Source organism: Perissodus microlepis, chromosome 17, assembly GCF_051167445.1.
Source record: "Perissodus microlepis isolate ML-2025 ecotype Zambia chromosome 17, ASM5116744v1, whole genome shotgun sequence".
NCBI classification, from domain to species: domain Eukaryota; kingdom Metazoa; phylum Chordata; class Actinopteri; order Cichliformes; family Cichlidae; genus Perissodus; species Perissodus microlepis.
Window position 1 is genome coordinate 17482826 of NC_140477.1, and position 25889 is coordinate 17508714.

General features: G+C 39.3%; 1 protein-coding gene across 2 annotated transcripts in view; it reads right to left on the reverse strand.

Moving 5' to 3' along the window:
- Positions 1-4143: 4143 nt before the first annotated feature.
- prkcq (protein kinase C, theta) overlaps positions 4144-25889 on the reverse strand; it is a 35441-nt gene continuing 13695 nt past the window's right edge. Inside the window, exons 3-18 of one of the 2 annotated variants that reach the window (XM_084910160.1) lie at positions 22795-22994; positions 20170-20230; positions 15201-15381; positions 15068-15099; positions 14902-14987; positions 14438-14567; positions 12577-12686; positions 11819-11948; positions 11558-11724; positions 10463-10636; positions 10264-10355; positions 9072-9134; positions 8843-8981; positions 7601-7789; positions 7297-7425; positions 4144-6935 (exon numbers count right to left, since the gene is read on the reverse strand). In XM_084910160.1, the coding sequence (XP_084766286.1) occupies positions 6777-6935; positions 7297-7425; positions 7601-7789; positions 8843-8981; positions 9072-9134; positions 10264-10355; positions 10463-10636; positions 11558-11724; positions 11819-11948; positions 12577-12686; positions 14438-14567; positions 14902-14987; positions 15068-15099; positions 15201-15381; positions 20170-20230; positions 22795-22994 (2042 nt within the window). In that variant the 3' untranslated portion in view covers positions 4144-6776. Of the gene's footprint in view, positions 6936-7296; positions 7426-7600; positions 7790-8842; positions 8982-9071; positions 9135-10263; positions 10356-10462; positions 10637-11557; positions 11728-11818; positions 11949-12576; positions 12687-14437; positions 14568-14901; positions 14988-15067; positions 15100-15200; positions 15382-20169; positions 20231-22794; positions 22995-25889 lie in introns of both variants that reach the window. The other variant, XM_084910159.1, reaches the window with a different exon arrangement.

Sequence of the window (25889 nt, forward strand, 5' to 3'; positions counted from 1 at the left end):
TATCATTACTTAGGATTTCACTTGTTCATGAGGTTTAAGAAGAGGTTGTGATTTAGGGTTTAAAAAAAAAAAACACCCTCAAAAATAATAAGGTGAGTCACAGGTCTGTCTCAGGTCAGAACACAATATGTTAAGAGCTCAAGTGAGCCACACCAGCAGCCTTGACACAGCACCACTAACTGAAGTCCCTGGAATGACAATGGGATTTTTTTTTCCCCGTGAATTTTGGCTCAACTTTCCAGGTGGCTACCTGCTGAAAAAAAGGTTTAGCAGAAGAACAGTCTCGTGTGTACTTGCAGGTGAAATATGAAACAAATAGATTTTGACTGTCAAACCTGCATGTATAATTGATTTGGTTGCACTTTTTTAAAAAAAAAACATTTGTAATTTTACACTATGTGTGTGAGTGAGTGAGCGAGCATGGATCTCAGCACAACAACTACAAGATTAGCATCGGTTGCATTGCGTGCAGCTGCTTGTGCCAACACAAGGACCATCATCTACCCACTGCACCCGTGGTGTCACAGCTTTACAGTGAATCTGTGTTACCTTGTTTGAACAAGGTATTCAGCTCTGGTTAAAACCTCTTTGGGGCCCACCAACAGTTTCTCTACACAGTAAAAACCCCAGTACTACTTATTATACTGTACTATTTTTTTGTAAAGGAAGTTTATTTAGGTCACAGGTGCTACAGAGCACCTGATATTGTTTGGTTGATGGGGACAACAGACAGGTTTTTATGTTCTCAAAGATTTAATGAGCAACTTAGAAAAATATTAAATTTTTAAACCTTTAAACTTTTATCAGTGAATCTTCCATCAAATAAAAAAGGATCAGAATGGAATATTTGAAAGTTTAATTTAAAAAAAAGTGTCTGTAAATATATAGCTATTTTATCACAGATATTGGAACATATATTAGATATATATTAGACTTTTGCGCTAAAATGAAAGGTTATTTTAAAATAAAATGTGATTCAGGACAATGATTGGAGGTAATCATGTCATCTATATTGGTGTGTGTCAGAAAAGAATTTCTGTCTCTGTCACATGCAAATATCTGGCTATGACTGGTGTGAAAAAATTGTTGTAGATGATTGGCTCCAGCCTGATAACAACCTCTTACATGAGCAGTCAAGACGTCAGTCTAACTGGGGAAGCAGTAAGACACATTTGTTGTCAAATGAATAAATAATAATAAATACATTATCTTTTTAAAGAAGTGGTTCGTGTGGCTGCTTGGGACTCGTAGATATGTTTTTCATGTGCTGCCATCCTTAGCAACCTGTTAACTGTTTGCCAAAGATGTAAGACACAGATGTTAAACATGTGACATGGGGCCAAAACTGGATGCCAAAAAGCTTTAGCATTAATAAATACATGTTTTTCCAGGTCTTGAGAAGTTGTTTTAATCATAAATAATGCAAAGCAAAAATATTCATTTCTCTTTGTGACAGTTTTATCTTTGTAGAGCTGTTTTGTTTTGTTTTAAACTCTGACGCAGTGCGTAAAAACAAACTAAAATAAGTTTGACACGTCAGACCTAAGATATTTGGCAGCAGCCCTCAAAAACAACCACCGTTTAATGGTAAGTTCTAAACAAGCAAACTGAGTAAGACATGGGGTTTTGTGGTATTCTGACCTACAAAATTATCCGTGTTATTTAGGCTGACTTGCATATGAACATGCATCACGAGCAATAAATAGTGACACTTTTGACAGGTATGTATGATCACTTACAAGGAAACAAGCAAAACCCATAAAACTAACCCCCAACTCAAACTCATATTCTCAAAAATCAGAGAAAAAATACAGCTAAATACAGTAAAACAAAACCAATAACTGACCCATATCCATAGCTAAACTACTAGCATCAAAATGTCTTTCTTTGCTCTTATGATTAGTTTTTCTTTCAGTAATCAGTGACTTACTGAAAAATGTGATAAACACTTTTAATTGGTTCTTACACACAAACAACAACAACAACTCTTCTATTTTCTTATTCTGAATAAATTGATTAGTATGATTTCTTCTATTTTCTTCTTTATGTAATCACGTGGGAATTTCTTTTTCAGGAACATCCCTAATGTGATTGGTTTTCCAGCAGAGGGCGACCTGACCCCAGTCCAAATATTGCTTGTATCCCATGTAGAATAGTGTCATCCTCCCTGAGCAGACAGAGCTCCTTCATGTTGCCAAGTAAACAACAACCCAATCTTTTTGCAAGGTCAGTGTAAATCTTAACCCTGTCCCTCCCAAATGTTGTGTTACTCATGCATATTCAGATTATTTGTCAATATATTCAAACCAAGATTGGTATCAGGGATCTCAAATCCATAATTGTTAAAGCAGCAGTACGCTGGTATGTTTGAAGGAGTATTGTATATAGCAGGAAAAAAATCATTTTACATTTTGAGAATATTGAGTTTAACAAAATATCCGAATGTTTTTTTTCCCCTTGTCATTTTCATTTTATTTTAAATATTTTTAAAAATTGAGGAACCTGGAATGTTAGGCGTCGGTATTAAAAATTTCAGGCTCGGGCAGCAGTTTGAAGGAGGACCCAAGTTGCAGACAGCGGCGGTAATGCAAGTGAAATTTATTTACAGTGTGGCAAGTGGCAAACAGGAAATGAGGAACAAGCTAGACATAAACTAAACTGGGAAAGCTAGTAACAAACAAAACCCGAAACCATAACTCACAGAATAAAACGCAGGGAAAAACATATGGAGGTAACACAGAGGATGAGGAGTAGAGAATGAAGACCAGAGAAACGGACTGTCACCAAGTTACACAGAATAACACAGACGAACCGACGAGGAGCACAGGCAGGCACACACTATAAATACACACAAGGTAATGAGGGAATCACACACCAGAGGGGAACACAGCTGAACCTAATTAAACACGACGAGACACAGACCTTCAAAGTAAAACAGGAAACTCACAGTTTTACAAACAAACTCAGAGACACAAACAAAGCACAGAAGGGAGAACACTAAAACACTAAGAACTAATACAAAATAAGAATCGGCATAAAACAGAAGATGTTACTAAAATGAAACACAAAACGCTGGGTCACCGGCCCAGGACCATGACAAAGTGATAAAGTCTAAAGTGGAAATTTTGAAGAAAAATTAAAATACTTTTTTTGAGGGTAAAGCCAAAATTTTGGGAATAAAGTTTAAAATTGGAAAGTAAAGCTATAAGTTTGAAAGTCATGTCAAACTTTGGGCTTGACTGGTGATGCATTGGTGGAATCCTACTTCTAAGTTTGTTTTAATGTGAAGGATATTTTCCTGTTTTTGCAGGTAAACAGTGTGATAATAAATATTAGTACTATCACTTTTCTCAACATGTTAACATTATGTCACGGTTCCCAGATTTAATCCTTGTTTTGTATTTCCTTCTTTGTGTTGTTTATGATTTGGATTTTTGGTTTTCATTCATTCCTGAGCATTATGAGGCTTTAGTACTTGTCATGTTCTACATTTGTGGCGTTATTAGTCTGTCTTTTCCCCTTCTGTTCAGTTCATGTATGCGTCGTGAATACTTGTTTCAGTGTGGTTGTTCTTCATTTCCTGCTTTATTTTAATAGTTAGTTGTCTTTTGTGCCTTGCATTTAGTTTTGCTTCCTTGTCTTGTCCTAATTAGTTTCAGCTGTGTCTTGTTTCCCTGGTGTTTTCTATCTCCTCATGTGTATTTAAAGCTTTAGTTTTCCTTCAGTTTTTGTCAGTGTCTGTCTGTTCCTTGTCTGTTTAGTAACATATTCTGAAGTTTGGATCTTGTTTCACTCGGACTACTACACTTAATTAAAGGTTTGTTTTCGATTATTTGTTTGGCTGTCAGTCCTACATCTGGGCCATCCGTAGCACCTTAATGGAAAAAAAAAGTGCCTCTGACATTCTTTCTTAGGTAGTCTATATTTAGGACTGAGTGCTAAAATAATTCAGCCATCAGTTGAGTAAATGTCTGTAACAGTGGAAAATATGATAAAGTTTCAAATTAAGTGGAAAAACTGAGATGGCTATTTTTGTTAACACCTCCACCTCTGGTCTCTGTCATTCTGATGTAACACTACACGACCGAGCAGTTTTCATGTTGTCCCTCACCGAAACAAACACATTAAAAAAAAAAAAAAAAGCCCACAATGTGCACACTTTAATGAACAGAATTCACAATGAGGAGAACATCAAAACTACAGTATGCAGGGAGTAGCTCATCATTAAAACAAAACTCCTGAGATACAACAGGAAAACACATGTAAACAATAACCCAGTTATTAAAACTCAGTACATTAACACAGCAGTCCCCAACCTTTTTTGCGCGACGGACCGGTTCATGCCCGACAATATTTTCACGGACCGGCCTTTAAGGTGTCGCGGATAAATACAACAAAATAAAACTAGTACCGGTACCGAAAAAAAAGATTTATTCATAACACATGTGAAAAGACCAAGGAAAACCGAGTTAACGATAAAAACGATAACAAAATAACGCTGAAAACCGATAAAAACCCTGAAAACCATACATTTCACACCTGAGCCTCAACTCTCGCGGCCCGGTACCAAACGACTCACGGACCCGAGGCCCGGGGGTTGGGGACCGCTGCATTAACAGATCTACAACCAAGTAACAACACAGCATATCAGATGGATTATATAATTTATTTACATAAGAAAAAAAAAAACAGGCAATAAAATAAAAAATAAAAAGGAACAGGACAAGAAAACTAAGTTTCCATTTGGTTAAATCGACTTTCTCAGTTTACTTTACTTGAAGACGTTAACTTCATTAAACTATTCTGAGGCACCATAAAATCACTACAAGCACATTTTCTATTTAAACACACAGCCCATTAAGTAGGAGGCCTGTACTACCGAATAACTTCAGCTTACCGTATCTTCATTTACAATAACACTGCAATCGAAGGTAATTATAAACTGGATAAGCCCACTCAGGGTTTCCCAAGGTAGCTATTAGCATCTTCACAGGACAGCATATGACCAATGACACATGTGGACAGATCTACCACTTTGAAAAAGTTGAAAAGATCATTATACCAGCAGCAAAACTCCATTTATTCATTTTTTTTATTCTTCCATTTATTAAGGAAGAATAAAATATACGGTTAGAAAAGTCTGGAGAGTTAAAGGCTCTACTTGTGATTATAACTATTTACCCTGTTTCCGTTACCAACAATAGATGTATTAAAATGTTCCAATGTAATTAATTATGAAATAATTTGTGTGCAAAAAGACGTTAATCTTGCTGTTCTAGGTCTGTTGGCAAAACATCACCGTGCAGTAATTAAAAGTTGAAAATTACAATAAAATTAAGCCTATAATGTTTTTGTTTTGTTTTTTTAAACAAAACATATTTCCATACAACTTTCATCCTTACCATTTCAGGTTGGGGAAAAAAAAACAAATATGAAAAATTGTAGGAGAAGATGATTCACGGTAGGACACATTTTTTAGATTTTAGAAAAATCTCAATGGCACATAAATATCCGGCTGGACTTTACAATCACTTGAAGGTTAATAAACCCAGTTTACTGGCCAAAGGACTGAATTAATTAGGCCTCAGTCGGGCAGGCTTAGAGGTCAGTCAGCATCACCCATGGCAACCACAGGTCACTCGGTAAAAATGTATTCCCTGACCAGTTGGCGATGGTTTGCTGGAAGTTGCTGGCTGTTAAGTGAAAGTGGTTGCAATGAGGTACAGGGTGTTGCATTAAAAACCTTGTAATTACTGTGGTTACTGTGGCCAGTTAGCATAAAGGACACCAACTTGCCTACAAACTCTCTGAAAAGGGTGATATAAACAGTTCTGCTTCAAAGTAAAAGTTACACGTTTAAGGTGCAATGTCACTCATTGAGCATTTGCAGACAAGTTAGCATCTTCAGTGCAAACTACGGATGAACAAAGAACTTCATCCGAGAGGGAGATTTCTGATCCAATACCTTTGCAACCAAATTCACAAAGCAGCCCCTCCCCAGTTGGTTGGAGATTACATATTTTTCCCTCAGCGAGCTTTAGCTGCCGGTAAGTACAGGGATTTAGTGCGCTATTGCTTGCAGAAAAAAGCAGGAATGAAATTGTTCCTCAAGATCTGATTTTCTTATTGATGCTCGTCGTGGAAAGACAAGAAATATGAGTAAAAATAATTAGTATGAGGGCTCTTCCAGAAATAGTGGTGCTTTTTTTCAGGAAGTGATGAGTCCCAAATGTAACATGCTCTGGAGCAGGTTAGGTTTGTATCATCTGGCTTTGGTAAGATGAGAACTGGCTTCCTGACTCCATATAAACTAGACTTAAGCCTGAAGTTACCTCGCTAAGTCCCAAATCTAGCTTCACAGTACATGCCTCGAGACATGGAAGATGCACACTTTCTCTCTTTCTTTCATTCTTTTTTTTTTTTTTTGAATATTTGCACATATTTGCACAAGTGTGCAATGTGTGAATAGTTTTATGACAGAATAAAACCAAACCAACTGCATGCTGTCAGAATAACACTGTAAGAAAATGTATGCCTTTAGTCAACTAAACTCTAAAGTATCAAAGTTGACTACAGGTACATTTTAAAGGTATTTGTGTGAAAGTTAAAGATCCGGTCACAGTTTGGTTGTATCGGTTTATACCCCTTTAGTGGTTAGCATCATCATGTATGTGAGTTTTGCCACATTCAGGTTCTACAGTAGGTTCCAGTTACAGTCACTGCTGGTTGTGACTGAGCAGCGTGTTTGTAGATTGTAGCCATTTTTTGTCCGGTGGTCAGCGTGCTGCGATCCGAACCATGCCAGGATTAACGAAGGAGAAGTTTCTGAACATCGTCTGGTCTACGCTGTTGATAAGCGTGCGGTCGGCACACGATAGTCTGGGCTTCTCGTTGATAAACTCTTTGTCGAAATTACTGCAGTCGCTGGGTGAGGTCTGCGAGGATGAAGGGCAAATATTTAATTACATGCAATATTTCATACACCAGCGAGTAGATTAACAAGTAAATACTGCAGTACAGTGATTTTCAAAGGCTGGGCCGTGGTCCCCAAATGGGCTGCGAACAAACTTAAAGTAAGGACAGTAAGGCTCTCGATGCAGACTCCAGTCTGCAAACACGTACAGCAGTCTGAAATTTGAAAATAGCCACTATAGTCAATTACTGTGTCGACAGCTTTCTAGATGATATTTACTTTCACCCATCGGCCGTATCAGCCAAACAGCTTTTACTAGCTACCAGTTTTTAACTGAGAAAATTAGTGGATATGTTGAGTAAGTGGTTCCCTGTTGTACTTACTATAGTTGGTGTGAAGGGTGCCGGCACCTGCCGTTGCTCTAAGGCGTTCCAGTCTGTGCTGCTGAAGAAACTGTGCTGTCTGATGTTTCCTTTGGTTCCCAGCCGCTCCTCAGGTTCCCTCACAAACAGCTGAGGCACAAACGCACAGAGGTTTAACCATAGGGCCCCGAGAGCTATATGTATGCATTTAATGAACATACAGGAAACAGTAAGAATCAGTTTCATCAATTTAAAGACCAGATCCTTGCTTTCTTTTCTTCCTGCTTGATCTTATTTAAACTGGCCACTGAAGCACTTGTCTGACCTTGATGAGTATGTCCTTTGCAGCTTTGCTGAGCCAGTTGGGATAAATGGGGGTGTCTGTCCGTATGGACTGAAACAGCTCCTCTTCATCGCGGCCGTGGAACGGAGACTGACCGATCAGCATCTCGTACAGCAGCACTCCGAATGACCACCAGTCCACAGAGCTGTTGTACTTCTGACCCAGCAGGATCTGATACATAAAGATCACACAAACTGGTAAAATGAACAAGTTAAAGTGGGTTTTTCTTATTTTCTGTCATGCACGTACTGTTACAATGGCAGATGTTCACATTTAAATGGCCAGAGTTTTAAAGAATGAGGTCAATAACGTTTGAAAATAAGTCCTTATCAGTCAGATCTTGGGTTTTAGATTGCTCTAGATGTCAAACTAATTTTACGTCCTTGGTCACATACAGCCCACTGTGATCTTTAAGCGGGCTAGACCAAGGAAACTCCCCTTTTCTGTCTGTGTAAATAAGTCTAACCACACACTAATTGCCTTAGATATCTTTGTATATAAAAAGAAGAGTAATTTTAGTATATCTCAGTTTTTTCTATATGACAGAGAAATGCTGCAGTATCTGTCAGCACGACTTTTTGGGACTGATTTGTAATTAAGTAATGTGTAAAACTGCAGAAAAAGTAGCTCACTGCCCAGAATATCCTGTAATAATAATAATAATAATAATAATAATAAGACTGTGGTAAAAATGTTTTTTTTGTTGATCTATTGCTTTGTTATGCTGGAGAAGTGTGAATGGCCGTGGGGGAAGTCTTTATCAGCAGGAAAATCTGTAAAACTTGCAAATACTGTTAAAAGTCCAAAATGCATGTGCTCATTCACATTTTCCGAAACTGTCTAGTGAGCTGGATTTAATCTTTTCGTGGCCGATTCTGGTCCCTGGGGCCATATGTTTGACACCTCTGTCCTAGATTATCAGCTTACAGTTTTTTCTACTCTTTAATATTTTAAAATGTGGTTTAACTTGTTATTTTAAAGGGGCAGCTTAGAGGCTTATTTCACTCATTGGCTGCACAATAGCCTGTATAAGAAAAGCTACTCTAACAGAGTCCAAATATAAATGTGCAGACCTAGCATCAAAAGCCCTCTTTAAGACGTCTCTAGAATTTAGACCTTTATGCGTATCACTTGGTGGGCAGCTGTTGTTGATTGATCCTTTTATTCAAAAGGATACCAGTTTATTACAACATTTACATTACTACAGCATGCAAAAGATGTCACCTCTGGGGCGATGTAGTCTGGGGTCCCGCAGAAGGTGGAGGTCCGTACGTCATCCTGCATGTTCTCCTTACACATGCCAAAGTCTGCTATCTTTATATGACCATCTGAGTCCAGCAGCACGTTGTCCAGTTTCAGATCTCTGCAGAGGTGCAAGAAAATGATTCCTCTTGGACTATATATTACATGTCATGAATTTCAGTCCTGTTTCTGGCTCTCACTTAGCGCCTACCTGTAAATAATTCCTTTAGAGTGCAGAAACTGGAGCCCACAGATGATCTCAGCTGCATAGAAGCTGTAAGGAGACACAGATGTATGTGAGAAGAGAGGATAAAATTCACAGGAGTGATCAGATTTAGGCCAAACTAGGTCAATCTAGTTGAAATTCTGAAATAGACAAACCAAAAAAATCAACAAACTTAAAAGACAATTATGTCACAGAAATAAGGATCACATGTCGACTGTATATAGAAATTAACATGAGCACCATAAAAATCCCCATAAGAAACTGTAAGTTTGAAGCCTGGGGGGGCCTTAGCTTCTGGGGTAGTCATTTTTCCAGGACTGATAGCCATGCTTTACTAATGCAGATAGGTTAAAAAAAAAAATAACCGGTGGCTTCCAGATTGTATATCTGTAAGCCCCTTTATTTGCTCTCTACACAGACTATTTACCCACGTGTAACTAAAGGATGCTAAAATGTAGAATTTGCACTAAAAATGAAAACCACTGGCAGTCTTTAGATAACTGCAGATAATATGTTTATAGAGATTAGATCTATTAAAACCAAATGTGACGAACAAGAAAACAAGACCAAGAAACCAAGGACAATGCACGGCCATTTGGTAGCGAATTCTCAATCCCAAGTGGTTACTTGTACTTCAGTGGTTAGACGCACTCTAACCACTGAAGTACACCAGATGTTTGTCTGACGCATGTCTCAGTCCTGCATCAAGTCACACCACAGGCATGTCAGAAGCAGAACATTTAGTCTGCATTGGGTATTTTATTTTGAAAATTGACCACATTCTCCATGCTGCTTTTATATCTGACTTCCTGCCCCCATCGCCTACTCTGTGTAGCAGCTTCTGGGATGCTTACAAATGTGGCGTCGGGTGTATTCAGGGGTCAATCAACTCTTGCTTTGTCTATTTTCCACTAAGTTGGACTGTAATTTCCTAAATGAGTGTCATTTTTCTATTAAATATGATGTGAAACTAGTGATGGAAACCAAAAACTCAATTAGAAAATAGTTTACTGAGGTATATGGATATTTCTTTGCCCCCATGCTGGTAATGATTAATCATGCAGGTAAAGGCACATCTGCAGTGAAGGCACTTTTCAAACCTGGTGGTTACATCCAGACCCAAACAGTGCAAAACTACAGTCGTGTGTCACTGTGAGAGCTGCGTCTTTTGACTCACGTGGCTCTGTGCAAGTCAAACTTGTGGCAGTTTTGGATGTGGAACATAAGATCCCCTCCATTCAGATACTCCATGACGAAGAACAGGTTTTCCTGGATGCGAAAACACAGAGGTCAGGGCTATATTTGTTTCCAGAGAATTATTTTCAGTGGCTACCTACTTGCATGCAATGACTGTGCAAGTGTACATGGGTCATCACCTTAGTTTGGAAGGTGCAGTAAAGATGTGTAAGGAAGGGATTTTCCCAGGCTAGAGACAAAACCCTCCTCTCTACCATGGTGCACTCAACATCATCGTCCATCAGCACCACGTCTTTCTTCAGAGCTTTTACTGCAAAAAACTCCCCGCTCCTTTTCAGCTCTGCTAGAAACACCTGGAGAAGACGAAGGACAAATAAAAAGCTTTAAAAAAACGGGTTTAGTTTGGACATATAGAGTTGTAGCCTGTTGCCCAATCATTTACCATAGCTAGCTCTATGTGTTGCAAGACTTTGAAGTAACATGAAGTAGGTGGTTTTCCGGGGAAAACTGGCTGCACAACACATTTGACCACAAGCCTCAGAGTGCTGTGTTAAGCCCTCCGTGCTGTGTGAAGCTGCTAGCAAGAATGACTAAAATATGATGCTTTGACACATTTGCAGAAAACGCCCCCCCCCCCACGTAGGGCAATAATTAGTTTTTGTTGCATGCAGTTTTTAAGGGAAGGGAGTATGTAATCACTTCTGTTTGTTTGTCTGTTTGTTAGCAGTTAAGTACCCACAGTTTTCAAGATATCATGTTTAATTTTTTTGTGATGGTAGATACCAAAAACAGCTCGGGCATATTCAGTTTTGATGAAAAGGTCAAGATCACACCAAATGTGAATGTCAGTGAAAACTTTAAACAATGTCAAGTAATATATCATATGAAAGAACATGTGGAGAGCAGTAAAACAAATTTTACATTTTAATACGACGCCCTATGATGTCACAATAACGCCATAAAGTTCACAAATTCATACACTGCACCAAAATATCTTCAAACCTCACGCTTGTAGAGGATTTCAGCAAATTCTGCTCCAATTATATGGGTAAAGATAATTAAGTACACCATTTTAGTATGTAATGCTCCAAGGTCATAGGTCAAAGATCAGACATCTGCATGTTGTAATAAAAGGTTTTACTACAGCCCTTGCCCTTCGGGGGAGTTGTGCTCTTTGAATGCTCTTGTTAATATGTTGATATATAAAGTAACATGACAAAGATGCCACATCTTCATGCACGCTCTGCCCCGTGCTTTACTTTTCGCTCTGCTACCTTGCCAAAGCTGCCTTTCCCGAGCATCTTGTGCAGGGTGAAGTCGTCGATGGTAAATTTGGGCTGGTGATCTTTCCTCGGGACAGCGTACAGAGGCTCTTCTGGAAGCACCTCGCTGACCGACCTGCTGACATCTCCTGGTCCCTCCCATGAAACACCCTGATAATCTGCTACAAGAAGCAGGTTGAGAAACACAAATGACATAAAGTATGCAGTATGTATCCCTGCCTAATGGAAAGGAACATTTTAGAAGTTGCATACCTTTGCTTGCAGGTGTAGCTGTGGCTGGTAAACCCATAACTAGCCCGGATGGTGCTCGCACCACTCCCGGCTGGGCAACACTTACTGGACCTTCCCGACCAATAATGTCACTGTCTCTGGTACTTCTCGCCTTAAAGCAAAAGGTAGATCCAGTTTCAAAATGAAGTTTTCCACAGTAAAATATTCCTTAATTACTAGTATTAAAGGGGACAATATTATGTTCTCTTATTTGCTTTACTTTTTCTTATGTTATCTAGTGTTACACAGTCTTATGTTAGATCTTCTCATTAAACAAAGTTTCATATAATGACGTCTTCCTGTTAGATGTGCATGATGTCACAGAGATGGAATATCTCGTGCTATTCAAGTCTTCTCTTTGCAAGGAGCAATCAGAAAGTTGGCTTAAAGGAGGAGAAGTTAAAACTTCTAATCAAGGATGAATTGAGGTGCATCACCAAAACTCAGTATCAGATAAATTGGGATTGGTAAATGGTAAAGGAGGAGCCAGGGATCGAACCATCGACCTTCCGATCAGTAGGGTGACCTGCTCTACCTCCTGAGCTACGGTCACCCACAGATTATTTAATCAGATTATTTAATCATGTAAAGTTACTCAGCTGGAACTGAGGAGAACAGGTCCCTTTTAAGAGGTGTTTAAGTCACTAAAAGCAGCATATAAATGAGGAAACAATTGAATTGGTTGAAGGCATTTCTAAAAGACTGCACAGCTTCATGTACCGAAGGTTTGTTTGTCTCACCTGCTGCTTGCTCTCGATGACTGCCAGAGCTTCAGCCATCAGTTTCTGGTTGACCCCGCAGAGGTTAGCTACTTTCTTTTGGCATTTATGGTGGACGTTCATGCTGCATTCTGCACAACATCAAACACAATCTAAACTCAGTTGAACACATAAAGAACATTTAAAGCAGTGCAAGATGGCAATATTTACACTGTTATGCAAAAGGTAATGTATCAGTTTTTACTTCAGAATGGGGCAATATTAAAATTTATAATGACAATGACAGAAAAATGCACACTTATATGTAAAAAATGTTGCTAAAGAGTCCAATTTCTTTTTCACTTGATACCTTTTCTTCATGTCACACGTTCTTTAATGTTTGCACATGTTCCTTATATAACTGTGCTGTTTCTTAGCAAACTCTCACACATCCACAATAATAATGTTTCCCATTCCTAACCCCTCAGTCAGCTGGCTTGTACTGGAAATATGATTAATTTCACAGGGAGAACTTTATACTTTGCACCTGCTGTGGCAGCTGCACTGTGTTTCTGTTCAACAGGCCAACACATGCAGCGCATATTTATGCTGGGAAAGGTTTGAACGCCCACTGTTGTCTCAGCTACTGGAAATATATTGAGTAATGCTGTGGATTAAATGATCACATCTATGTGGTGAAAACCATGTTTTATCAAATTTTGTCAAGTTGAATTTTTCAGATAAAGGTAAGGGAGCTCCATAGTTTGCTTGCTGCATGTGTTTCAGAGTGTGTTGATGGTGTTGTGAAGGAGTAATATAGCTGTGCCGAACCAAGAAACCCTTTCGTGGTAACCTGTGAAAGCCACTGCTGCAAAATTCTTTGACGAATGACTCTTTCTTCCTAAAAATCGATGATTCCGGCCTTAAAAGTCCAAAATAAGGAAACATTTGCAATGCAGCGTAAGCCATTTAAAACCCACAGATATCTGCATAATGTTGTCTAGAACATTTAATCTTTTGGCAAAGGGGTTTCCCTGCTGCTCGGCGGTTTTCTGATCAACTGTGCTGAAAGGCAGCTCCCAGAAAAACGGGACTAATTTCAGAGTGAAGAATTAAAAGACTGAATACCACAGAGCTTGTAACTTCAGTCAAAACTGTGCCATTTTAATTTGCCTTTTGTCACTTAGTCTTGTGTCTCAAAACACAATTTTTGGTAAAGAAGTCAAAATACCTTCCTCCAACTAATCCCACATGACCACTCCTCTGTCAAACACACTTAACTGTATAACAAAGCACCAGAAGTTTGGAGGAAATGCCATGACTGGGGCAACCTGACCGAGATCGTACCATTAGGATGCTGGCGCAATGAGTCCTCTAGACTCAGCTGAGCTATAGTGCTTTATTTTGAATGATCCATCCATGCAACCAAGTCCAGGCTGCCTTAAATTCTTCCAGGGGGAGACACTGACACATTCCCAAACCAGCCTGACCGTTTCCTGGGTCGCTGTAGGGTCTCTTCCCAGTATAACATGCCTGAAACGCCTCACGTAGGAGGGGAACAGGAGGCACCCTGGCCAGACGCTTGAACCACCTCAACTGGCTCCTTTTGATGTGGAGGAATAGAGGCTCTACGCTTAAACGACCATCAGTCTTAGTCTTTAACAGTACGCCAGCATCAGTTTTCCTTAACTCTTAAACCAGGACCTTTCAGTTCCTAAACTGAGCTTGAAATAAATTTAATGGCGTAGTGTTGCGTTATGAAAAATTTCTGTTATGACACTGTATTTGTGGCTTTATGTCTGTGATGTCACTGCTGTGTTTTGTCTTACTCTGCAGACATTAAAAAAAAAGTATAAAATCACACAAAACAAACAAACCAAAACAAAAAACTCCCGCCTCTCACCCTCACATTTGAGCCCCTGCTTGGCGAGCCCCCACAGCAGAGTCCCGCAGTGCTCGCAGAAGGTGGGACTTTTGTAGTTGTAGACTTTAAACCTGTGAGGCATGTCGATCTTGAAGCGCTCCTTGTGGATCTAAAAACACATCGCACACAGATTGACACGGAAGGCGTCAGTAACCAAACACCTCTCATATGTAAACGGCGAGCTTTATTTATTGGCGTTAAATTCTCTCATGCTTTTGTACACATGAACTCTCGCTGACATGGAGCTGAGGAGGAAGTGAAACGAGGGGAAGAAGATGACATGCCTGGTGTGGTGATACCTTGGCACAAAGCAACTCTTTCATTAGTAAGCATCAGAACCATAAGCTCACACACTTCGCTCTGTGTCACCACTTGTGGAATTTCTGTCGGACTGGAAGAGATGTGCAGCATCATGAAGCAAATCATGTGAAGCAGACACTCACCATTGTTTCCTTGCTGTTTATGGCTGAACCAGTGCATTTGGCGATAACTTTGTCTATGCATTTTTTGTGGATTGCTGCATTGCACTCTAAAAGACAGAGAATAACCACGTGAGGAAGAGTTACGAAGGCTAATCGGTAGATTACAGGACAATGAACCGACACTCACGTCTGCACTGGTAACCCTGCTTGTTAAGACCCCTGCAGTGGAAAGAAAGAGAGAGATGAAATGACTAATACGATTGGGAAAAAAAAAAAAAAGACTAATGTGAAGATTTGTGACTTCTTGGGTTTTTGCATACCAAACAAACTCTTTGCATACAGAGCAGAAGGTTGGCTGAGGAAAGAACGTCGCGCTGAACTCGTGACACTTGACCACGTGAACTTTGGCCTGCTTTATGGCGCCGCGTCGCTGGTGGAGGGTGAACAGACCCTCTCTCTCACGCTCGGACTCCGGGTCTCCGTCCGTGTGACCCACAGCATCTGAAACACGTATTACAACTTTAATTTCAAAGAAGAAGAAAAAAAAACAAAACAATGGAAAAAGGTGCAGTTTTATTCGGCTTCTGTGGACAGAGTGGTGAGACGCCGCTAAGAACACAGTATTTCACGGCAAAGTTTCAATTTCTCACCTCCTGAGATGTGTTTCTTACTAACAGCAGATTTTATGTTGAAAATAAATCTTTCCTTGCATTCCCATTTCAGCATTTAAGGCCTAGATTTCTTTCATAAAAGCTACTTTCACTTACACTCATGTTACAAGAGGTCGCCACAGCAGACAGCCTCACCTATCTGAGTTGACACTAGCTTTGGTTGAAAATTAATTTCATGTTGAATTTTTTAAAATTTCACCTCAGTTGACTGATTATACAATTTGTGTTCATGAACAGCTGAGTAGGAACAGCTGTTTTAGTAGCTTGTGAATGCAGATTGTGGACTTTATGTGTACGGTTTACACCGGTTGTTGTTTGCAAACTAACTTTTGGGTTTGGGTCAGGAAAAGATTTGGTTTGGTTAGCTAGCAGCCTTCTGTGGTCACCTGAAGTTTGCGTGCAAGATGCTGACTTGCCGGCATGCACTTGACCACTACTCCACTAAATGCTAGTCAAGGTGTGAAAAGTGCAATGCAAGCTGGACCTTTCACCTACATTTGCATTTTTTGAAGCATGCTGGTCGCTGTGAGCGAAACACGTTCTGTTTCTGATTTGTGTCTTGTTCAAGTTTCACTGCTGCTCGGTGCTCAGTTTGTGAGTGTTTGTTTATTGTCCAGTTAATCTTTACTTTAGTTTTTATTAACAACATTGGAGAAGCGGGCTGGACATTGTTTCCAGGGAATACATTTCATGTTTAAGAATTCTTTTAAATCTTTTTAGCGATTACAAAAAAATGTGTTACAGAAAACATTCGTCGAGGGAAGAGTTACAAACGTCCTCCTCTCAGACGCGTTTCTCAGAGTAAATGGCTTCAAACTGTTGCTTATATTTAAAAAACTGGTTCTGGTGATATCAGTCTGTGCACATGGACAGGACACTGTATTAACAGTCAATGAGTGAGCAAATTAGTTGCAAATAAAATTGTTGTTGGATTAAAAAAACAAAAAATGTGCATTAATTTCTTTGTTATCAATAAATCTGTTATTTTTTTTTCTTTGTAATCGATGATCTGATGGGACCTCTGTTGTCTTTTCCACTCAGCTTGTGTTGCAGTTTCTACTGTCATCAACCATCATAGTGTTTGGTATTAGATCAAGCACAGTCATCATGTATGACTAAAAACTGACTGACCAAAGCTCAGTATGACTTTCATGTGTTCTAAGAGAGCAAACATGCAGAAAATGATCCTAAAATGTTGAATTATTCCTTTAAAACTGCTTTAAACACTGCATGTGACTTTGAATCAGCTCAAAATGTTAAATTTCTATCATTATCCTTCAGTTAGAGACAGGAAGACACCAGTATGTGTTTGCTCATTGGAGGAAGTGTACCCATCACTATGCCACCTGTTGTTCCCTGCAGTGATTTCCTGTTTGCTTGGTCTATATTTACAGACACACGAGACAGCTTCTTACTTCTGATTCTCAGTGCTTGGCATGGTGTTAATGTCAGGAAGGCACCAGTGAAAGCACAAAGCGCCCGCACAACCAGCTTACAGCCAGCAGGGGGCAGACGGTCAAAACTCTTATTTTTAGCTTAAGAAAATCTAATTATGATGAGACACTTACGGGTGCGCCTTTGAAAATGAACATTCACAGTCACTTTCCTATATTTTTACACCTACTTGATTATTAATAATCCTCTAGGACACAGTAGCTGGCTGCCAGTTACTTGTCTGGCCGCACAAAAGTGATGAGCACGCCACTTTCAGCATTTATACAGGAATCTCATTAATACTGAGAATAGAAAGGGAAAAACAGGGTAAGACAGAAGTTGAAACAGCAAAACATAAAACAACTGGTTTCTGTATTTTTAACACACCTGCCTATTTACTCATAAAAACCTTCAAATAAATAATAATTTAGTGCATATTAAAGTTTAGCGGACCTATGTACATAATTCTAGAAGTGAAGCTGATCAACTCTGAGGAGCACATAAAGAGGGACCAGCTGAGAATTTCACAATAATGCAAGAAGGCTCTCTGTGAATTCAGTATATTTTGAAATGATCATTCTCATCATTTCTAATTTTATATTATCACGTCACTCTTCTGCTCTCTTTACATTCTGACAAGCAAAGACTAAAAAGGTGAGTTTTTTCTGATATCAGGCTCCTTTTAGGTCTTTCATGATCAAACTTACCTGTCACACACAACAGCCGGTAAACGGTAACTGTCCCTTTTTAGAGACCTACACAGCTGGCAGAGGCGTAATTTACAGGTTTAATAGCCAGGAGACTTTGTCTCATGTCCCACAGGCACCCTTTGTTTTCCACTTTGTCATTCCTTGCTTTTTGTTGTGGTTAATTACAGAATAATGCTGACATAAATGGAAAAAAATATACAATTAACTTTTGGTTTTCAAAATAATAGATATTTTTCAGGGTAACAAGTTAAAATGATTTGATTTTGTTGTTATTCTTCCTCGTGGATCATAGAAGGAACGGTGTGAACAGGTTTTAGACTGGGATTTGGCAGGTGGGGGTACATTAACTCTGTACAGACTGTGATCAGGTGTTCTGTGATGCTACACCCAAACTCAATGCTCTTTGTGGATATAACCAACTGAATTCAACAAGATATAAGCAGATGTTACAGAAGCTATATGGCTGATTTCCAGCCCGTAGAGACTAGTGAGCTCGTGCAGCAGTCTGGAGCCATATTTCATTTTGTATATTTTGCTATGAAAACGGGAAATAGGTGTAGAGATTTACTGAAATGTGTGTAAACCTACACGGCAACACAGTGTAATAGGAAAACAGTTTTTAAAATGTTAACAAGCGTTAACAAGTTTTTTTTAATGCAGGTGTGCTTTTACTGCATTGGCAGTGTGTTAGGGACTATTGTCATGCTGAAAAATGAAGCTGTTGCCAATCAGACACTTTCCAGGTGGTACTGCATGGTCAAGTTACAAGGATTGGACTGAAAAAGAGTGAAAAAGTAGCTAAAGACCAACTTTGGAAGACCTTCAGAAATACTACAGATCAATCACTCAAAACAATATAAAAAATCACAAAAAAGTTTGGCTTGTTGGAAAAGATCAAGAAATGAGGGGTGGCTCAAAAAGTTTGCACAAGACTGTATAAACTGTAGAGTTCAGAGACTGAATCTAATCAGCTTAAATACAGCTTGACGTCTGCTACCCTTAATGTAACCAGTCCAACATAGTGCATCATTGCAAACTTTACCACAATACCACAAGCTAACACGTGTAGCGTGCACTAAACAGTTTCCATGCAACCACTGAATAACAAAAAAATAGTAGAATAGAACTTCTTCTGCAAGAAACTTCTATTTTTTTTAATGAAAACAAAATTCAGCAGCACATGATTAATACATCCAGTATCTCAGTATTTAAATCTGGTACGGTCTCCATCAATCATGCAGGATTTACATTTCCCATTTATAAACTTTCACTTGCTGAGCAGTTCTCATTTCTGAAAATAATCTTGTATCTTACTCTTCCTTCCTCTCTTTCTTATATGCTTTTCCTTCCTTCAGTGTTGCACATTAATTTTTTCTCTCTCTCTAGGAAGTAAAGCATCGCTGTCTTTAGCTTACAGACACATTCTTGTGTGGAAAACTGCACAAAAACAGTTTATCGGCTGATATTTGTTGAGCTGTTTGAAAAGTCGCAAACTCCATTAATGCTCACTGCTCTGCTTCTTCTGCCACTAGTGAGATTCTTTGATACTGCGACCACAATTTTGCCTCTCCACTATGAAGGCATCACAGGGATAACACAAACCATGACCTTTAGATGTAAGCAGTCCTGAGATGCCATTAATTTCATGCACTAGGTTGCTTATTAGCTATAATTAACCATCATTTGAAGGGATTCCCATTTTAAACCCTGCATAATACAGATGTGGGCATCTATAAGCACTGAGCCTGTTAAGTCATTAGTTGGCACGCAGTTTGAACACACTGTCTCTGTAACGACAGACAACTGACTATGTAAAACCTTCTTTGCTTCCACTCACCTGTTAGATTCAGGAACTAAAAACTAGAGTCAGGAAAAGGTCACGATTTAAAATGGGTCTCTTCACACCCCGCTTACTGACAAAAGATGAGCTAATAGAGACCATACTCACCACAACTGATATAATCCAGCGTGTCGGGGCAGACGCTTAAGGACAGGTTGTGTAAACAAACCACACTAGCGGTTTTGACAAACGGGCACTAATTGCCCCAGGGGTGAGGATGAGATGTTTCACATCAATTATAAATTAGTCAGATTTTGAAATCCCTGGACTTTAATGGGTGAAATGTTTTTTCTTCCCGTGTTTAAATCTCCACGTCACACGTAAATCTGAGTTTAAGCATTAAACCCACAGGCGACAATACTAGGCAACACTTCTAAAGCTCGTCCTTTGTGCTTCTGGTTTCTCCGTCCTGTCTTGTTAGTGCACAACACCAGAGGAGTTGCTGTTAGGCTGCTTCCTGAGACTACAGCACTGTGTGTGTGCCAGAGACAATTACGTAAACCACATAAGAACAAGTGGCTCTCGCTGCAATTTTATCAGACTTTTGTGAGGCAGTTGTTCTTATTTGGCTGCGAATTCAGTAAATAACTACTGAGGGGCAGCAAGCTGAGGTTTGAAGGTCTGATTCACTCACCACTTTTCTCCAGATAATATCTAGCCTCCATGAGCATGCGTCCCTGCGGCTTCAGCTCCAACTGAGAGAAAAAGAAACAAAGAACAAAGGGAGACAGAAACACACAAAAAGAGATATTTTAGGAAAGAAATTCATGAGAAAATGACAAAATGAAAAGGGAAGGATGTGAATTCAGGAGGATGATGCATATACGTCATGCTCCTTAGAGGCAGTGACACATGCAGACAGTCTGGCAACAACACACACGCATAAAGAACAGGCTGAAGGAGCGTATTTGATTAGTTTGGTTTAAGAGATCATGCCGTGAAATGTTGTGTAAGTGCCACTCACAACCGAGTCTGTCCAGGAAGTGATCTCTTGCTCTCTCTAACAAAAAAAACTCAGCAGATTTCACCGAATGACCTGCATCTAATTAAAAGAACAGCTTAGCCCAAATCCATGGCCCCAAAACAATCAGCAAATCTTATGTTGGACAGTTTCTTGGAGGAACTATTTTCTTTCTACTTAACTACAGAAGTACAAGACGTAGGGGCGCATCTACCCGTGAAAAAAAGTATCATGCTTGTGACAGCTGTGACGAGATGAAGACATTAATGAAGTCCTGCCTCGGCTGAGCTGTAATGTTAGTTCTTCACGCTTCCGTTGGTTGGCAGATGTAGTACTCAGCTAAACAAAAGAGTCTTTTTGGATACAAGCCTGAGGGAAAATCAAGCAGCAACCTTGGGGAAAAAAAGACACGTATGTAAAAAGAACAAAAACAAAAAAAAAACACCTAAGCGGTTCCTCTAATGGCCACTTGAGGCTCACTCCAAAAGTGAGCTAGTCCCCATATCATCTATTGATGGTTTCTTTCTTTATAAAAACTGCACAGATGGTGACTTCTTTTTTATAACTCAGTCATTTGGATGCTGTTAAATCTTAAACTTTGGGGTGCAGCATCTTTGAATGACAGGTGCGTGTCAACAGCATGGTGACTTTGGCGTCCCAGGCCACACCTCAGCGAATTCAGGTTGATGCAATTGGGGAAATGAAATAAAACTATCTCACAAATAACATGGCTCCAGCAAGGTTTTGTTTGGTGAAAAATTATAATTCATATTAATCTCACTTAAGCGTCAATTACATGACCTCTCAGCAACCAAGTAGTGAAAAATTCAACCAGTTGTTGTGAGAGTTTGGCTACATTTTGCTCCCTTGTGTTTACATTGGCCACTAGTAGATTGCAGCAGTGCCCAAAGTTTGGTGGCTTCTCTGTAAACTGTTGCAAAACTTTGAAGAGTGTGATGCAAACCAGAAACTGAGACCATTCACGTTCAAAGTAAAGCCTGCACCCCTTTGAACCATGTTGGTTTTTGCAATATGAAACAACTTTTACTTTGAAGGTGAACAGTCTTCATTTGGGTTTTTTTCAGGTTTCTCTACTACTCAGTGATTAGTTAGCAAGTGTTTGCAGACAAGTTGCAGACTATGGATGACTGTGCCAGTCTGCTAGCAACTGAAACCCAAGGAGACTCTTTTTAACTGATTTCACCAAAAACATCAACTTCCAACAACCACATGCAAACTGGTCAGGAAACACACATTTTTTCCTAACAACTGGAGGTTGCCCCTGAGTGGGTTACTGAATTGTCTCTAGGCCTGTGTGGCCAAGGGATGGGCAAGTTTATGGATACAGTTTGCTAACCAAGCTAGCTGTGTTAGTTGATAATATAGCACTTTCCCCTCTTGGTCAAGTATAGATGCTTCTGGCTTAACCCCCCCCCAAAACAACTCACCTATGACCCAAACACAAAGCTAACAAAAAGCAGCGTTCAGGAACCAACGGATAATGTGATGGTGGATTATATCAGTCATATAGTCTATATATAGTCTACAGTAGAAACCTGTAAACATTTCCCAAGAGATTAAACCTGTTAATGTTTTCCATAAAAGAAGCTGGATTTTGCTGCATGATAAGGGTTTATGTCTTATAATGATACCACTGTGATGTAGCCTTCTTTTCTCATATTGAGAGCAGTTATGATGCCAATAATTATGTCACAATCATAATATGATCCAGAAAGGTTAATAAAAATGTAATAATATCTGTGGTAATTAGTTAAAAACACTGAAGTTGTGCTGGGTGTTGATTGTAAGACAATCTGTGTTTCATATCATAAGAAAATAACGGTTGTAATAAAACAGAAATAAAAGTATTTTCTTGTTTGGCTTTCTGTGTAAACATGATATAAAATAATCTAAATGAGTTACCATGAAAATATGGGACAACTTTGTTCTCAGTACGTTGAAACGGTCACAGCAGGAGAAGCACAGATGTTGCTTGTTGATGGTGTTGTGTGCACTGGCTCATTGACTTTGCTTACTAGGATGTGGATTAGAGCCATCATTAAAGTAATTAATTTAACCGAGGCTTCTTTTGCTATGATCTAAAAGCCGTTAGTGTTTTGATTTCAGTGCATATGATGATGCTTATTACAAAAAAAACCTCTTATTTTTTAATAATTTAAAGGAGGATTACCCCTTTAAACGCATCTGCACATCTGGATTTCTTTTTGCTTGCGTAACTAAACAGCTGGTCTGTCACTTCAAACAAGCACACGCATCAATCCATCCTGATGCACTAACCCAAATCTCCAGCTTGCCGTTCTCCTTTTTGCACCGCGTTGCTAGCGAGTCCAGAGCTACCGTGGCCTCAGACTTGAGCTCGGCTGTCCGGTCTTTTACCATCACATGCATGATGCGCCCGCGGTGGACGTGGGCATCGAATGTGGTGCTCCAGGGCGGATACATGGTGGGCTTCTTCTGCTTGTACACTTGACCCTTCTCTGTAACGAAAAAAAGAAAAGAAATAAAGGCCACTTCTTTATAGGCATGACATGAGATAAAATTGACTCTTATTTCATTGCACAGAAGTCTTTTTGACAGCAGAAATCACTTCATAGTCCACACCACAGAGCTCCAGTGTTGTCAAGAAACTATTAAAGAAACAGATACATGAAGCACACTTCTACACACACTCCTAAGGATATTTCGACTCTATCCTCCACGCGCTGTCCTGCTTCCAGAAATGCTGACTACATTTACTCTTGTTTGAGCAGATAAAAAGCAAACAGCGCTCAGCTGTTGGTGTATTGCTCAGCTTCATTTTCAAAATGAAAAATTAGTTATTTGTAGATTTTGCAAACACCTACATTTTCAATTGGAATAAGTGGCTGCTCGTTTCTGAGAATGAGAATAAGAAAGGTGGAAAGCATTAGGTAGATGTCTGCCAGGTGACAGACTTTATTTTGATCCATTTGCTCATGATGTGACATTTGATCAACTCTTACTTTTAAAATATTGTGTGGCATACAGTTTTCCAAAGTCTGGCTTTTATCCAAAAGAGTACCGCAAGCATAACTCCTAAACATCCAGAACTGAGATAGCATTATTTGCTATGAATTACTTACAACATCACAATGTATTTTTTATTTTTTATTTTAGCTAGAAGACTGAAATACAGTCTCTGGTTATTACATGTTTTACATGATTTGTTCTGCAGCCTCTTATGAAGTACCCCACTCGTTATCTTTGAAGCTAGTCGGTGAAGTCCCACAAAATGTGGTTGCTAACAAGTGGCTAAATGGTTCTGATGAAGTTGTTGGGAAAATTTACTGTCACGTAGGTGAACATGGGAACTTTGCAGGGGTGGTGTTTTTGTTTACAGCCCACTGTTAGTATTTTGCTTCTTGCAATTGCATTCATGCTTCAAAAAACATAAAAGAGACACCTGTTCATCGAGGCTATCTTGCTCAAATCTCATTAGCTTTTAGCCGAGGAAGTGGGGTGATGCTAACTTCCAGTTTGACCTACAAAATAAAAGTCATGCCTGCAGCACTTTAGAACAGCTGCTGGGAATGATGACATTGTGTGTCAAGGACAGGTTAACCTGTCTTTTGCTACCTACACTTCGACCACTAGAGAAAATGTCATCACAAAATCACAAGCTCTGTAGATTTTGTCCCATAACAAATTTGAAAATACCACAAAGAAAAGAAAACACTGCTGTTTTTGACTGTTTTAACCATTACAGACACTGAAAAAGCAAATTAATAAGTTAATCTTAAGTGGTCTGGACAATTAAAACTCTTCTATTTGTCAGTGTAGAGAGATTTAACTACATATTTTATTCCTGAGATATTTAATTATAAGAAAAAGTGCAATTTAAACATTACATCTCAGTTTTTCTACATGATTGAAAAAAGAGGTGCTTTGAGCTTGAATTGGAAAAAAATAAATGTCTAACATTACAGAAAAAAACTCATCAAAAGCTCATTGCACATTCTGCCCTTTAATTATAAAATGTAAAATTCTAGTTAATTGACAGAAATTCTTTTTTTAAAAACTTTGAGCCCACTGCGAAAAATCACAAGTTTCTACAGTAGACAGTGAAAAAACAGAAAATATGTGTTATTTATTTGTTTATGTATCAAGCTGCTCTTTAAAGCCAGATTCATGACCGTCTTTGATCCCATGTGCTTGTTAGTGCTGTTAGACATTGCACTATGTTTGAATATTTGACCACCCAGCAAGCAGATTATATCATCATTCAGAGGGCCCGGTGGCGCCAGTGTCCGGCAGCCTCGCCTCTGTCAGTGCGCCCCAGGGCGGCTGTGGCTACACTGTAGCTTGCCATCACCAGTGTGTGAATGTGTGTGTGAATGGGTGGATGATTGTGTATAGTGTAAAGCGCTTTCGGGTCCTTAGGACCAAGTAAAGCGCTATACAAATACAGACCATCTACCATTCACTCTGAATGTTGACAGATTTTCAATTGCATCATATGGCCGGGAGGGAAAGAAAGCCTTTGTAATTCACATCTGCTGATTTTTCTCTGCAATAGCATCCCATATATTCACTTACATAACAGCCACATGCTATCCTGCTGCTCCAACAATAAAGCCCTCTAAGCTTTTTACTCCCAAAGTGAGCCGCTGCCTTCTCCATCTCATCGGCTCATTGCCTTTCTGTCCATTGCCTTTGCCAGCTGCTGTCAGAGCTGATTAAAGCACAAAGAGAGGAAAATGTGTGTTTGTCTCCCCAGACGCACAGGATTTATCAGACGGTGTCTTTTTTATTTTAAAGGTTTCCTTGCAGCATTAAGCAAAGTGCATGGTGATGTTTTGGCTCCATGCAGTTCTCAGTCTGTGTTCTTTGAAAAAGCACAAAGTGCTATTTAGAGTTTGTGATCTCATGTCTTCGCTCTTTTGAAGGGGCTTACATTTCCCTCTCTGTATATACTGTCGGTAAAAACGCACAGAAACACTGAATGGGACAATGAGAAAGAAATCCATCCAATAAAGCAAATCTGTCTGCTGTGTTTGAGCTTCAGATCCCCGGCTCATCAGGTTTGCCTCATTTGAATAAAATTCTAAAGTGGAATTCACTAAAAATGATTCGCTGTTTGAATGACCTGTTGAGTTTTCATGAATACATGTCTCGCTGTCAGCATAGTTCGTGAAAAGCAAAACCAACAATGAGCTGATTTAACTAACCAGTACTGTCTGTGCTTCCAAGAACTGATATCTATGCCACAGAGTCCTATTGTTGTCCAGGCCTTTTGAAAACACATCAGTGACATAAGAAATTCTCCTCGATTACCATAATCACAGACTGTATGTAAAAAATGGACGTCGCCACTGCATCTTGCTTCCAGTGATCTTAGGGCCTACCCTAACTCG